This window comes from Acipenser ruthenus, chromosome 14 (assembly GCF_902713425.1).
Source record: "Acipenser ruthenus chromosome 14, fAciRut3.2 maternal haplotype, whole genome shotgun sequence".
NCBI lineage: Eukaryota > Metazoa > Chordata > Actinopteri > Acipenseriformes > Acipenseridae > Acipenser > Acipenser ruthenus.
The window spans coordinates 33,218,828-33,235,510 of NC_081202.1; the positions used below are offsets into that span (position 1 = coordinate 33,218,828).

Genomic DNA, 16,683 nt, shown 5'->3' on the forward strand with positions numbered 1-16,683 from the left:
TTTAAGATCAAGGTTATCGACTCCCAAGTGGCGCATCCAGTAAAGGTGCTCTGTGCAGAGTGCAGGATGTGCCCTATAGCCTGAAGATCGCAGGTTCGAATCCAGGCTATATCACAGCCGGGAGTTCCTAGGGGGCGGCTCTCAATTGGCTGAGCGCTGCCCGGGTAGGGAGGGCTTAGGTCGGCAGGGGAATCCACGGCTCACTGCGCATCAGCGACCCCTGTGGCCGATAGGGCGCCTGTGGTTCTGCAGTGGAGCCGCTAGATCTGTGTTGTCCTCCGGCACTGTAGGTCTGGTGGCATTACTGTGGATCTGCAGTGTGAAAAATGACGGCTTGGCAGGAGCACGTTTCGGAGGACGCGTGTTCCAGCCTCCGTTTCCCGAGTCGGCGGGGGGGTTGCGAGCGGTGAGCCGAGGATACAGATAATTGGGCATGCTAAATTGGGGAGAAAAACCGGGGTAAAAAAATTGGTGACGACTAAATTAAAAAAAAAACAAAAAAAAAAAAACCAGCAAATGTCATGCTGCTGAAAAAATTGTGTCACCTAAAACAACACATACCAAACAGTAATTCTTAAAACCTTTAAGCAGTTCAGGAACTTTGGGTGTACAGAATCAAAAGACAGTAGTTCGGAATCTCTTCAGAAACACACACTTCTGCTTTCTATTCGGCAAAGTTATTCTAAATAATCTAAAATAGTCTGCTCTGTAAATGTGTGCATGTTACCATCTACTTCCCATCTCTGCGTAATGTGTGTCATTTAGAATGTTTACTACATCAAAAACATTAACCTCAAGATAATTCTTTCCCCTTTGTGTTTGCAGGCTGGGATTTTCTCTATAGCAAGTGAAGATGTCCTGAAAAGCAGACCTATCAAAAAAGCAAAGCGCAGAAACTTAGGAACTCAGGTAATTATTCCCCCTTTTTAAATATCTAATTAACTGAAATTAACGTATAGCAGGCAGAATCTCAAAATGGCACATCCAGGCTGCCACCCATGCAAGCTATTGCTTGCAGAAAACTATTGTATGCAGAAACAGTAATATTGATTCAGAAGAAAGTGGGATACTACCAAAGTAATATTGAGTAAGATTGCCTTTCTTTTTCTCCCTTGGTTTCAGGCTGACAGTGGCGGAACCTTTAAGGGGTTTAAAGGCTTCTCTCTGTGTGGAGCAGGCTCTGGGGGAGCTGGAGGAAGTGCTGTAGGCTTTGGAAACGGTTCTCTATTTAAACCACTGCCAAGCCTGGCCAACGGAAGCAGCGGTTTATCAAGCACACCCTCGTTCACTGGGTTCAACGCGGCCTCTGAAACGAAGACCACATCTGGTAAGTGGGTCATGAATAGCATTTTACTGAGGTGGAGAAAATGGGTCTAGAGCCACTACTTATTTGTGTAATTCACACATACACTTACATCTTTAATTTCCTTATTTGAGGTGGATTACTAATTACTAGAAAGAAGAACCATCAATTGTATTGTATATGGAAGCCAGCCTGCATTGTGTTCAGTAAAACAGTTTGAACCCCTTCAACTCCAGATGTAAAAATGAATGTTTATGCCAGGTACCAGATTGAAATAATTTGGAAAGAATAACACAAACATCATGCACAGTAAAGAGTAAATGCTTTTTTGTAAATAGTAACACATGCAATGAACAATAAAATATGGATGGGGGGGGGGTGCTGAGGGACACAACACCACACATCTGACTAAAATACAAAATCAAATAACTCTCTGTATATAATGCACATATAATGCACATATAGGGCAGTAGTGTGGAGTAGTGGTCAGGGCTCTGGACTCTTGACTGGAGGGTCGTGGGTTCAATCCCAGGTTGGGGGGGGGACACTGCTGCTGTACCCTTGAGCAAGGTACTTTACCTAGATTGCTCCAGTAAAAACCCAACTGTATAAATGGGGAATTGTATGTAAAAATAATGTGATATCTTGTAACAATTGTAAGTCGCCCTGGATAAGGGCGTCTGCTAAGAAATAAATAAATAAATAAAATAGTGAAACTTTCCATGAATTAACCATGCATAAAGCACCATGTAATTCAATGCTATATTTTTTACAAAAAAAAAAAAAGGTAACATTCCTACTCGTGGATCATTTTAATTAGCAGTTTTTAAACTATAAATAGCCTGGGCTGGCTAAACGGTGGTCGGGAGTTCAGTTCGAAGCGACAGACAAGCAAGCCAAGAAGGAGAGCGGGTTGGGCAAGGGGAACAGGGAATGGGCTCGTCCCAGGTTTGGCTGCCGGAGCGGGGCTGAAGCATCTCGTCTCCCGGAGAAAGCTGCAGCTCCTCTCGCAGCAAAAAAGTAAATACATTAGGAAAGATAACCACGTAATAAGCCTAAGTGCCAGCACAGTTTTTCTTCAGTTCAGATACTGTATCAAAAGGGAGAGACAGAAATGGAAGTTAGACTGAGAAGTTGTTTACAGTTTGAACACCGGTACTGTATTTACTGTAGAAATATTGCATGAATCACAAGTATAGGGAATTGGGGGACATGCTGTAGAAGCGTTGTATCCGAGGCATGTTATAATAGAGAGCCTTATAGTGAGGGAGCAGTGTGTGTGTGTTTGTGTGTTGGAACAGGTTTTAGAGAAGGTAGAACTGCAGTGTACAAAAACAAAGGTTGATAAGAAAACATATTTTTAAAATAAATAAAAATAATGTACACAAAGTTAAAATTATTAATCATTTTTCAGGACGTTTCAGGCAAAAGCCCTTCAGCTGTGTAGAAAGAAAAGTAACGCAGTGTAATAAACTTCTGAGGATGATGTTAAGAATGTTCATTCCAAGAGGCTCCAAAGTTCCAAGTTTAAAGATAAGCTCATGTTCTCTTTGCTTCCGAGTATAATTTGTACCAAAACACTGACTGATCCACAGATGGATGTCTTCAGCAGTGTGATTATTGCTGTTGAAGTGTTGGGCTACTGGAAATGTCAAGGTGTTGATTCTAAATCATCACTCCACATCCACCAGCCCTTTACATGTACTTCTAAAGGAGTAGTGCACTGCATCATTTTCACAAAATGCAACCAATTATACATTGGGGAAAATAAGATGTTTAGCAGATCATTTTGTGGAACATTTACGAAGCATTCGAACCAACACCTTGACATTTCCATTAGCCCGACACTTCAACAGCAATAATCACACTGCAACTTTGCAGCCTCTTGGAATGAGCATTCTGACATCATCTTATCATCCTCAGAATTTTTGAAAATCAACAAGTTTACTGCACTGTTACTTTTCTTTCTACACAGCTGAAGAAGGGCTGTTGCCCGAAACAAAATAAATGATTTTTTTAATCATTTAAACTTTTTGTGTACATTATTTTTATTTATTTTAATATTTTTTCTTATCAACATATATATATAAAAATTTACTGTGACTGTTACAAAACATACCCTACATAACATCAGCTCAAACACATCACACCATTTCAAATCTATTTTTTTTTTTTTTTACTGTATTTTGTCTACTTAAGTACTCGTTTGTTGTTGGTGCGAGCACACAGGAAAGTGACACCTTGAAAGCATGCAGAGAGAATCTCAGGGTGATTGCTGTTTTACTCCAGTGCAAAATCAAAGAATAAAACCTTCTTTCAAAGTTTTTGTTTTCAAAACACCCCAATCGCTCATCAAAAAGCCTTCCGTACTTATCGTGTCTGAATCAATGTTGACGTATTTCGTTTGCAATAGCAAGTTATACCAATATAAAAATGAAAGTAAACAAGTAATACTGCAAATAGTGTACCAATAAAAGTAAATATTATATATACAAATTTAGATTGCTGGTGGTTTGCTCCTGTATTTTCCATTCTTCTCAATGCACTCGCAGATGAAAGTGATGTTTGTGCAAAATGCGATTGGATAAAAATGTCACCCATCAAATCCCCAACCCACCCCCGACCGCAAGATAAACTTTCCACAGCACCAACACAGCCTATACAGCATGCATACCGACGGAACAGGCTGAAAGAAACCCCATAGAATAGATGGCAAACCTTAATGTGTGCAGGCACGGCATGGTACTGCAAATGCTCTGGCTTTTGACGTATGTCCTGGAGCTGAAGGGGTTAATATCATTTCAGAGGAATTGAACATGAGCGCAAGTAATGCAATAAAACCCTGAAGCAGAAAATTGTGAGATGTACAAAGAGTAAAATTCCACACAGTACCCTGTGCTAATTGTTGCCTTATAATACTCCATTATTTAAATCTTCAGTGCAGCATGGAGAGGCAGGCAGTGTGATCTGAACTGAGGCTCAGTCAGAAATGAGCTTATCTGACTTTCTTTGGGAAGGCCAAACTTTAAATAAATTGTAACTGCTAGAGTGTGTGTGTGTGTGTGTGTGTGTTCTTCTCTCTTACCTGTCTTTTTTTGGGTGGTAGGTGGTATATAGATTTGCACAGTGAGGCATGGTAATCAATATGGGGATTCTGAGGTATAGGTAGTGTTTAACAGCATTTTACTCTGGAAGGGGGCGGGGTGTGCAACTTGACAAATCCTATTTTAATTGTCTTCAATGTTGGCGAATCCGTAAAATATTTTTTTGGCTGTATTTAATCCATTGTTCCATGTATTTGCAGTATATTATATTCCCTTTTTTGTTTTTTCCTCTCTTCAAAATAGGCTCATTAACATTTAACGGCCCTGCCTCCACCCAGCTTCAGAAGAGTGATGTCAGTACAGAATCTAATGGTGTGAGTCAGTCCAGCTCTGCCCCTAGCTCCACTCAGAATAAAAGCCACAGCAGTCTAGAATATAACAGACAGCTAGCTAGCCTGAACTGCTCTCTGCGGGACTGGGTCACGAAGCACGTCAATGACAACCCCCTGTGTGACCTCAGCCCTATATTCAGTGATTACAAGAAGCATTTAGCCAGCATTGAGCAGAAACACAGAGGCAGCTCCGACAGTGGCTCCGAGAGCGATGCCAGCAGCAGACAGTCTGAGTCTTTCTCTCTTCCGACGCTCAGCTCTTCAAAGCTTCAGCAGGGTGCAGGAACAGCATTGTTCCCATTCAGCAGCGACCAAAAGGAGAGCACCACTTCAGAAAAGAGGGCAGGCTCTGCCGTTTCAGCAGCCCCCGCCACCAATGTCACGTTTAGTTTTGGGAAGAAAGTGGACAGCTCTGTCTTGGGATCCCTGCCTACCACTAGCACAGCAGCAACACCTACTTTTTCTTTTTCAAGCCAAGGCACAAGTTCTTTATTTGGAAGCCAAGGAAAACCTCCAGCCACTTTCTCTTTTGGTTTGTCAGCACCTCAAACAACTAGTGGAAATGGAAATACCCCAAAAGGTACCGATTTGATTTATTTAATGCTTGGAATTCTGATAAGCTGTCAGTGTAATCTTATTTTTTTTACTCAATTCTTTTTTTTATTGTTTGTGTGTGTGCTTAGAACGATTACTTGTTTGTTACTACATTTTATTTTGTTATGTGTTTACTGCACATTTTTATAGTTTTTGTAAGATCAACAAAGGATTAGATCTTGTTAATTTTTGAACTATTGGTTGTGCTGTTTATAGGTCATTTGTCTAAGGGTCAGCAGTAGGTTAATTGAAAAGGTACATGTATGAATTATTTCACTGAGCTACTATTTGCAGTGTCTCTAGCCCTTTGCCATCCTGCCACAGGGTAATACCAGATTATTGAATTTCCCCTGCTTTTTGTTTTGACCTGTGCAGATTGTATTTATTTTTTCCTTTGGAGAGAAATTGATCTAATAGTCAATACTGCCATATAGGCTACGCCTTCCTACAATGACACAGACTTGATCTCTGTTCCTGGTATTCCAAAGCCCTGCTGCAGATTTTTTTTCCATTCATTTTTTTTCACTTCTGAACCTTTTTTTCCCCCCTCCTTTTTGTTTAAATTCCTCTGTGAGCAATTTGGGCTGTAATGCAGATGAAAGTCTTTAATTGACGTAATGTATAGTCTACAGAGCAGGAGGAAGCTAGGTCTGGTAGTGACGCCAGCAGCAGAGGAGGGACAGTAGAAAAAAGAAATTGAGAGAATATTGGAAGACAGGAGCGAAGTGCTGGTTTTCCCATTCTAGTGTCATTTATCAACTCAGGAATACAGAGCTGCAGGGCAGGCGGCTCAAGGAGGGAGAGTGATGCATTCAAGAGTATTTTGCACTTGGTTACTTTTACATGAATCCTGGGATCTCACTTACCCTGAATGATTTGTAAGATTAAAACATAAGTATAATTCGAGTAATGTTAAAAAAAAATCCGTCATGTATGCTTGGTATGATGGGCACGAAGTAGTTTATATGGTCTTCTGCTCTTGCCAGCAGCCAGAATAAAAACCCATGAATAGACCTGACCTGTTTGTATGGTGGTGAGCTGCTAAAGATGCAGCACTGTTGGGTTTCAGTGCAATTGAATGTGTAGATGTAGTCAGTGGTGCTGTTTGTAAGGCAATAATGTTTAACCCTTTTGTTAGTGGGTGTTTTAAACATTAAAATATCTCGATGCCCATTCAAGTCCCAGAGCCAAGTTCAAGTTTTGCGACATTCTTTAAAAAGCTTTGTTTTACAGACATAATGTATTAAGTTATTGGTTTATAATTTGTTGAAAAGATTAAAATACAGATTTTGAACGGGGCGCAAAAACCTTTATTTCTTCAGGGGTGGCAATTTGTATCGCCCGATGCCCGGGACAAAGATTTGTGAGGGACACCAAGTTCTGCTGTTATATTTTTGTCGGTCGGACAAGTAGTTTTTATTATTTATTTATTTATTTATTTATTTATGTATTTATTTATTGCTCCTATGTTCGTTCTGTTGCTAGAAAGACGCTACTGGTATATTTGTAGAGAGCCACGCAAATTTCTGAAAACTGAATTGCGGATGTCTAGCACCAAAGCACAAACATTTTAAAAAGTGTTTACGTCCCACCCCTGGCTGTGGAAGAAGCTGATTTTTTTTTTTTTTCTTTTGGTTTTAGTGTTGCTAACCTAGTTTGCTATTTACGATATTTACATTTTTAGATTTAAATGCTATATTTGAAGTAAATGTACTAGATTTGAATAGAAGCGATATTAGTTATTTATTGGACATGCGCGGTCCATCGATTTTGTGAAACTAATAAAACATGAAGATTGACAAATTACGTTTATAGTGATAAAAATGAAGTGCTTAAATGAGATTATCTGTACAATATATTTTTTAATACAGACTGTAAATCTCATGGCAATATGTATATTCATTTATATATCTATTTTTCAATAGATTAGTGCAGGGAAAGAATGCTACCCTCCCCCTAAAAAAAATAAAATAAATAATGGTATGAAACCAGCCTGCTGCAGCAGTGTTAGTTAGCCATCATGGGACAAGATGTTATGCCTCTTTTCCACTGTACAACTGAGCCGCGCCAGGGCCGTACCGAGCCCTCACGGTGCGGTTAAGGAGAGCCTGGGTTGTTTTAACATTGCTTCAAATAGTCAGAAATTCGGACATAAACTTTCTTATTTCTGGCACACTACTGCAGATCTTCCTAAACACTTCCATGGGTGTCAATCATGGACGGAAATATGGACTTCCGTCCTGGTGAGATTTCTGTGTAGAAAAATATCGGCAGTCATTTTTCCATTGCTATTTACATTGGTCTCGGGTGGTGTAGTCATGTGAACTAGGGGAGGGTAGAATGAAACACTCGGATGTTCAGCACACAAGTGTTTTCACTTCATCTGGTCATCATAAAAACGTCTCTCTGGGGAAATATCAAAAAGATTGACGAGGGAATGAAGAACAGATGGAGATGGGAATGGTTAAAAGAAAGATGATTTCAACTGGCCATTTGAGAAATGGTTGAAGAAAACAGACCAGCGTGGCCAAACTTATTGTGTCCTCTGCGACAAGCCATTGAACTGGTTCAAACGTCAAGAAAGTCCTTCACAAACACCTTCACAGGTTTGTGAATTTTCATTTTTTAACTCCATACAGCATATTCTGGTATTTTAAGGCCACGATACACTGCGATTTCCATGCAATGTGATCAAATTGAGGTGGAATGGGCCTTATTACCACAAAAGAGAAAATCGTTGCCTTTCGTACATGCGGTCAGCAAATTGTATGAGGAGAACGATCTGTGGGGATACATAAAAATTTGCTTGAAAAGCAATCTCTTTTTTTTTTTTCCTTCTCCATAAACGTAAGCAGTATGTACTTATCCTGTAGTTGCAGTAAAAATAACAGACAATCTCGCATTACGGCGCTGTTCTTGACTTAAGCAAGGTATGAAGAGAAAAGCTAATACAAGGAATACCGAGTGTAAAGACCTCAGGAGCTTTTTTGCTGTGCAAAATAAAAAATCCGAAGGGAGTATAAGGCCCTGCCTATTTCACACGGACCGTGAAATTTCAGACTTCACTGTGAAAACTATTTTGTGTACTTTTACCCTGCACTTAAATCCTATTAAGTTATGTGTATCGTCCAGGTTCCTGATGTGATTATAAACTTGTTTCAATTTCAGAAAGAAAACTGGACAGGATTTATTGATTGACACTTAACAGCAACCAATAACCACTCTGGGCTCTCCTCATTGATTGGTAGATATGGGCACCCGAGGAGGGTTTAGTATCCTAGGAGATCTCAACTGATATTGTTAAGTGAGTGAACATTTTGCGAGTGTCCAAAATGAATAAACAAAATCTACAATAATTACTGCAGCGGATTGTGTACAATAATTTTTCATTCTACTGGTGGCAAACTATTTTGTACAACCTGCAATGTTTCATTGGATCACATACGTCGGGCTACGATCCAGCAGCATTTAGATTCGGACATCAATCATAGGAGGCTGTGTGGTCCAGTGGTTAAAGAAAAGGGCTTGTAATCAGGAGGTCCCCGGTTCAAATCCCACCTCAGCCACTGACTCATTGTGTGACCCTGAGCAAGTCACTTAACCTCCTTGTGCTCCGTCTTTCGGGTGAGACATAATTGTAAGTGACTCTGCAGCTGATGCATAGTTCACACATCCTAGTCTCTGTAAGTCGCCTTGGATAAAGGCATCTGCTAAATAAACAAATAATAATAATCAAAATGAGGAAAGTGCATTGCTTCAAAATGAAAAGGTAAAAAATAAAACCCCTCTCTGAAACAGCGTCACGTGACAAGGTAGTAATGTTAAATATTATTAGTTTTGCTCAAGATAGACAGCTACAGTTGGGACTGATTTAAAACAAAATATGTATAGAATACATTAACAAAGCAGGTTACTCTTGATCTCTGCATCATCATTCTGTATTTGTTCACAGACGCATATACTTTTAGAAGCAACAACACAGATTCCGTTCTTGACGGTAAGTTAATATATACAAAACACGTTTTTAATTTCATGGAATATTTGATTTCATTAAAATATTATCGATTTGTTATCGTGGGGTCCCAATAAATAATTCAGACAATACAGACTCTGAGTCAGATTTTTTTACAATAGACTTCAGCTTTAAAGGTTAATGTTGGCACAAGAGGTACACAGCACAGACGCCGCAATCAACAAACTGTAAAAACCTTCCACGACGTTTCTGAAAAACTGACTAATTACAACAACCCGGATCAATACAAAAAGAAACCAGGTTTTTTTCAACCAGCTCATAACTTTTTGATGGCAGTAAGGATATTCGACCCACAAGAAGTGTGTAGTTTGGATCTGGAAGCCCTCCCATTATATTCTATTCCAGGATTTGATGCTGACTGTAAATCAGAAATGGACAAATACCTACCATATGCAAAAGAACACCGCAGTAGAATGACTTTGAATTAATTTTGGATTAAAGCTGAATAATTATTTCGCAATTTAACCCGGAAGGCTAAAATATTTGTCAGTTGTTACCAATTCTGTAAAGTGTTTCTTATTATGGCCAAGTTTTTACAGAACAACATCAATCTATGAAAGAAGGCAGGTTAACCAACTGACGATGCTTAAGTTTAATAGCAACATTTAATTCATGGGACATTTTCTTTCATGAAACTGTAAGTGACACTTAATGTGCTGCTTGCGAACAACCTTGCATTATTATTATGTTATATTTGTAATGTATATGTTACAGCATTGATGTTATAATTTCAGTATTTTTAAAATTGTTGACAAATTATGTGTTCCTACTAGTAAACTGAAACATTTTAAATGATTTATTTACGCATTAAGAAATAATATTGAATACGACGTATTAGCAATAAAGGGATGCATGACTAAATAAATATCCGTAGCTGCTGCTGCCGCGTAATCAATGCGCATTAATAGAATGACTAATTGGGATTAAAAGAATCGGGAGATTATTAATCAGTAAGTGGTTTAATTAAGCAGACTACATGACCACCTTGCAGTGGGAGGAATGAAGTGCATCCTAAGAAAGCAGGTCGTGTAAAACGCAGGGCCTGATATATACATAACAAATGCATCTCGCTGCGCCAGTTTTGTTAAAGTCAAGCGTTTGGCCAGTATTTCCATTTTTTTGTCAGCTGGAAATGCAGGCTGTCGCCTTATTGGAACCTTTCTGGCGCCGCTGTTGCATCATATCGCTGACAGCCACCCACACCAGTGAATTATGTGAATGCAAAGCGTTCGGGTGCAAAAATAACAAAAGGAAAACCAGTAACAAAGTATTTTTGTGTGCCGAAGCCTTTAAACCAACAAAGGGCGGCCATAACAAAACAATGGCTACATAATATAGTAATGGGACATATGCTTAATAGAATACTGTGTGTGACTATAGAGCGAGTCAACGACAGGACGACACACGGAAGAGAGCTCCAATACATTCAATGTTCATTTGTTTAATGGTTTTTATACGATATACTGCTCAAGGAGAGGCTGAAAATGCGTCAAAAGCATTAGTTAACAACATGTTTTCTATTGAAATGGTTATATATTCATTTGCATTAGAGTTCCCCTTTTAAGCATGTCTGAATATCTATTTTACAGGAAGTAAGTGTATTGAGGATTCGTTTTTAAAATAAATAGTTATGTACTCATTTGTGGGGTTTTTTTCTCCATAAACTGACCTCTAGAGCAATCATTCTTTCAGTTTAGGACTGTTTGGGTAGAAGAAAAAAACAGGCTATTTTTACTTTTATTTAAACAGGAGGAATCAGTTCTTCTATTGGTGAGTGTTATTGTGTGTCGTCATTTAAAACTTTACCAGAGAGTACGAAACATTTGTGGACTTTAATAAACTTTCTACGTGTTGAGTGTTGTCGCAGCTGACCCTGAACCAGTTATTCTGTGCAGTAAAACATTGGACCCCTTTACGTGGCAGATTTCAGTAGCTAAGGTTCACGGTTCATCAATTGATTCAGATTCAGTTGTGTTAAGTCTGCCAACTGATGATGTAAAGCAAAACAGCAACTGGGTGCCTGAAAATATGAGCAGTGAGTTTTAGCCTCCTTCAGTATTCTGGATGGAGGGCATACCTCGCAAAGTGACCCTATGTGAACAAAATGAAATGTATAGAAACAATATGTACATATCCAGAACTATTGTAAAAGGTGCAGAGCTAACCCTGACTCGTGAAGTGAAAAGTAATCCTTTTGTCATGTATGTATGTAATAGGTGCAGAGGTAAATCACCAGTGATTGGGCCCAAACCTTGTCCAGCTTGCAGTCATTTAGCTAGACACTGTCGGATCTTGTTTGAATGTAATGATTCTGAAGGATTTTCTTACTCTCATCTGAATGTAGACCCACAGGATGTTAAAAGGATTGAATGCATGAATGGTTGACTATAGTCTGTGTAAAAGCAGTTCTTTGATAGAAACTTCTGCTAGCTTTGGGAATGTGGCCTCTCTCTCTTATTAAGATGCAAGAGCTATAAAATAAACAGGGAGCCTCCTTTGCCTTCCACCCCAGTAAAGCAAAAGAGAAGGTAATTAATCCTGGTAACCCTTGATTGTCCATAACGTCAGGCTGCAAGTTCATGGGTTTGGAATTTAAGGTTTATAGAATTAATGGTCTAATACAGATAAGAAATATCTCTTGGAACAACATGCGAAAATTAAAGCATAAAGGACCATAGTAGGCCATATATTTGAAAAAGTGCTTACAATGGTATTTTACATTAATCAAAGACATTAGCCTTGAAAAAAAAACAAGGATGTGTGGAAATCTGCTTGTGCAGGCAACTCTTAGAATCAGATAAAGGTCAGAGCCTGGTAAGTACAAGACTATTATTACCACTTAAACTTAATGAAACTAATTGAACTGACCATTGTATGAGGCAATCTTTTGTCAAATACTTTGTTAGACATTAGTATGGAGTCAAAACGGACTCATTAAAAACATATTGAAACACAATATGAGGCTAGGAGAAACACATTCTTTTAATTTAGCAAAATATAATCAATTAGAGATGATGTCACATATTAAAAACATCTCTCATATATATACACATATAAGAAATAGTGTTTGCATGCACATATAACAGTAGTATTTATTGTATTATATTATAACCAGGATCTTGTGAACCTTGATTCACCTAACTTTTCAGATAAAGGAGGGGTCGAGAAAAAAGAAGATGAGATCATGGTCCAGTGTTGGACAAATATAAAATCTGAAATTTATTGGTACATGACTCCAATTAATTCTGAAAAGTTGGCCGGATCTTTTTGAAAATTGTTATTTGCCAAAAAGATAAGAACTGTCTAAACAGATTAATGATTGGATTTAATTGAGGCTTCTCATGTATTCCAATGAGGAGAGAATCCTATAAAACCCCTAGCAAAAACCCTAATTAGGCCAATAAGATCCAGTTTCTTCAAATAATTGAAGTGACAGAAAGAATCCACCAGCTAGAAGATGTCCTTCTAGTGTATTACTTTAGCTTCTTGACAGAGCACAAACAAAAACAATGTGCTGGAAAAATGAAGAAGATTCTGGAAAGCCACAGTGTTCACGTGCAAATGTTCCAGTTGACAAAGATGTTTTTGAGCCTCTACATGAAGCCGGAATCAATGGAGAAGCTCACTGTACAAGACATCCTGAAATTCAATTGCACAGCCAGATCAGCTCAGGTTCCTGACAGATACCTCTCCACAGGACAAGACTGTCAAAAAGACTAGAAGAAATTGAGAGGTGACAGAGATAAACCCCCTGGCTGGGGCGTTTCTACTCAAATCTGATAACCAGCTATGGGAGAGCAGCTTCTGCTTTGATCACCAAGTTACCATATGACAGCTCTACTTTGACCCAGCTATCGGTATTACACCCAGCTATGCGTAAAACTACAGAGTGCATCATTGCTTTCAACAGACAGGGGGGGGGGGGCTGCCAAATGTGATCAGTGTGGATGATGCTGCAAATGGAAGTCCAGGATTACTGCTGCAATGATGACTTGGATGCAATCTTCAATGCATACAGCAACAAGTCCAGTGAATGATTTAAGGATAGACAGTGATTGTTGGGCAGTGCAGTGATTGATGTGAAGCAACCAGGCAACAAAGCAAGCGTTACCCAGTCCTCACAAAGCTTGTGGCAGCATTGCTAAGCATTTTCTCAGGGCCACTTGTTGAAGCATCTTTCAATATCATGGGTGATATCGAAAAAGACAGAACCTCTCTAACTGTTGAAAACTACGAGGCACTAGCTATGATAAAGTCTGATCGGAGAGCAAAAAATGTGAGCAGTACGGCTTTGAATGTGGCTCCAAAGATGAGGAGAAAATGTAAAGCAGCTTATGCTGGTTACACAGCACACCTGATAGCAAAAAAGTCAATGAAGGCAGGGAGCATGTCAACAAGCAGTACCAGAAAACCAAGCTCAAGTCACCTCCTAAAACATCTACAACCAAGACAACAAAAACTAAAACAATACCACAGAAGAATACTTAGCGAGGTGGAGAAGGGTGCTAAAATAGGAAACGGTGACATCAGAGCAAATTCTCTGAATATAGCCAAAGAAGTCCACCTCCCCATCTGGTTGTGTTAAAGCCTGGAAATAAAGCACCTTATGTTCAAGGGCAAAGAAGACAACACTAAGGCAGGCTTTTTCATTGGACAGTTGGCTGAAAAGGCCAGCACCTAATAGTAGTGTTTGTAATGGAACTCCTACCAAAATACCATGTACTGAACTGTAAAAACTGGAATGAATGTACACTATCTGGAGATGAACCAGTTCCTAGTTCATTTATAAACATATCCTGTGATTCTTACAGGGAACAAGTACATTTTCCATAGAATTAAATTTGGTGACACTTTTTTTTTGTTTTAGTTTTTTCTCTTGGTGACAAATTAGAATGTCAGTGCAATTATGTTCTATTCATGGTCATAATTGGACACCATTCGGTGTTATGAGTGACACATTATGTAATGCTTACAGGGATCATGCACATATCTAATTAATGTGCATATGTGGTGTCCTGTTTTTTTTTATTGTTTGTTTTTTTCAGTTCTGTTTTGCAGGAAAAACTATTAAAACATGAAGATTGACAAATTACGTTTATAGTGATAGAAATGAAGTGCTTAAATTAGATTATTAATGCTCTAGAGAAAATTGGTATTTTCTGTAGAGCATTATTAAAAAGGTGATGTACGGACAGTATTTCTTAATTCTTCTGTGATGTGTTTTTGATTATTCTATTTGTCAGATTGTTGTATTGTAGTTATTCCTTATTGACTGTAATCTAAAGAGACTTAACTTTTCTCTATTCAGAAGTGTCCATTTCACAGATTGGTTCTCACTCTGCTTGACAAATAGCCAGTGGAGAAGCACCCGTACCCATACCTTACCAAGCCCTCACGGGTCGGATGTGCCAGTGGAGAAGGGGTATTAGATGAGGAAAAATAGCTGTAAAATGTTACACTGTGTTGGTTGTTTTTTTTTTAAATATAAAGTATAATAGAAATAAAACTATTTTGTCTTTGTAGAATTTGATGCAGCCTACTGTAAATATCGCATGCATTTTGGTAGAAAAATGTTTTCAGTTTTGTAACTGCTGAAACGGGTTTAGCAGTTACAAAACTGAACGTCAAGAAAAATCAAAATTCCACAAAGCAGCAGTAATAGTTGGCAAGGATTTCGTAGCTGTGATGCAACAAACAAAACACCTGTACACCAGGAGTTGGATTCAGCTTAGAGAAAGTGGGGTGGGGGGCAGAAGCTATTTTTGTATTTGAATAACTTGCAAGTATTGCTTATTATAGTTGTTCTCTTATTATGTTACTTAAATGTACTAGCAAATGTGTTGCAACTGCACTGAAAGAAACATTTCCTTCAAGTATGGTATACAATTTGTTAAGATGAGGTGGGTTCACAGGGGAACCTTTTGTGTATCTTGAAGAATTTAGTGAACCCATCATGATACAAGGCTAGGTCCACCCCTGTTAATCACTAATGGACTGATTGTGTTCACTGCTAAGTAAAACCAATATCCTACAAGTTATATTCTACTTTTTTGTGTGTGTTTAGTGCGACGGGGAGGGGGCATGCAAAAACTTCACATCAGGCAATGGCAGAAGCAATGGGAGTAGAGTAATTGACTTTACGTAACGCCAGTGTGCATTATATATGTATCGATATAACATATATAATGCACACTGGCGTTCCTTAAAGTCAATTACTTAAAGGAAAAGAACTGAAGAAACCGACAGTAAAAGAAAAAAAGTAAACTTCGGCAAAGAGGTCGGGGTGGTGATCTGAAAGATGTTTCAATAAATTGGCAGTGTGTCCCCCCCCCCCCCCCCCCCCCTTGAAAAATCGCGGTACTTTAAGTTTGTCCAGTCGGTGCCACACTTTAAGTACAGAATGGGCTGCCTTTTCCTGCAATAATGGTTGAAAGGCCTGCCGTGCATCACCAGTGATTGTGTTAGAAAATCTGCTGCTGCTGCACTCTGCACCTTATCTCCAGAAACCATTAAAGAAAAAGACTTTCCATTTACTTTGACCTTGACCTCAAATCTAATAAAGCTGTTGTATATTTTCAGTTTGTGGATCATAGAGATGAATTGCATAAGATGTATTGTATAATTGTCCTGTGTCAAGTTTGAACATCTATATCATGGTGGCCAGTGCTTCTTTTTGCATGTAGAAAAGGATCCTGAATAGACATTTCCGATTATGCTGTGTCATAGGGGATGTTTGTTTTGCAGGATGGAAATTAAGCTTGATTAGCCACAGTGTATAGGGCTCAGGTGTGTATTATTAAACTTGCAGTAAAACCAGGAATGGAACTGTTATGCAACTGGAGTCTAATTTCCATCCCTGCATTGTTAAACGGCTATTTCATTGCACAACATCTTTAAAACCTTCCTTTTTATCTTTTTTATATTTAACACCTAGCGATTCTTTCTGTAGAATGTAAACATTTTGGTATCTTAACGATTCCAATATATTTGATTTTAACATCTACTAGTGTTACAGTTGACCATTAACTAAGATTAATAAAATTGGACCCTTTTGTGATATGATTTCCTGGCCAGATAATCGTATTGCTCTGGCACCCTCCTTGCAGGAATTCCTAAGAGAGTGTGATTTATAGAGTTCATTGCTGGTTTTCCTCGGCCACTAGTCATTGTCTCTGCTTCTAAAGGTTAGATCTGCACTAGGATAGAACATATTCAATTCACACAGAGCATAGTAATTCCTCTACAGGCAGACACTTTTCTGCAGAGTGCATTAAAAGCAATTCCTTACAATTTTTTATAACTTTAAAATGTATAAAC

At 38.7% G+C, this 16,683-nt stretch overlaps 1 protein-coding gene across 2 annotated transcripts in view; it reads left to right on the top strand.

Moving 5' to 3' along the window:
* LOC117419842 (nuclear pore complex protein Nup50-like) overlaps positions 1–16,683 on the top strand; it is a 29,871-nt gene that overhangs the window by 9,619 nt on the left and 3,569 nt on the right. For both annotated transcript variants that reach the window (XM_034033110.3, XM_034033108.3), the window contains exons 3-5: positions 826–909; positions 1,123–1,327; positions 4,651–5,319. In XM_034033110.3, coding sequence (XP_033889001.1) covers positions 826–909; positions 1,123–1,327; positions 4,651–5,319 — 958 coding nt within the window. The remainder of the gene's footprint in view (positions 1–825; positions 910–1,122; positions 1,328–4,650; positions 5,320–16,683) is intronic.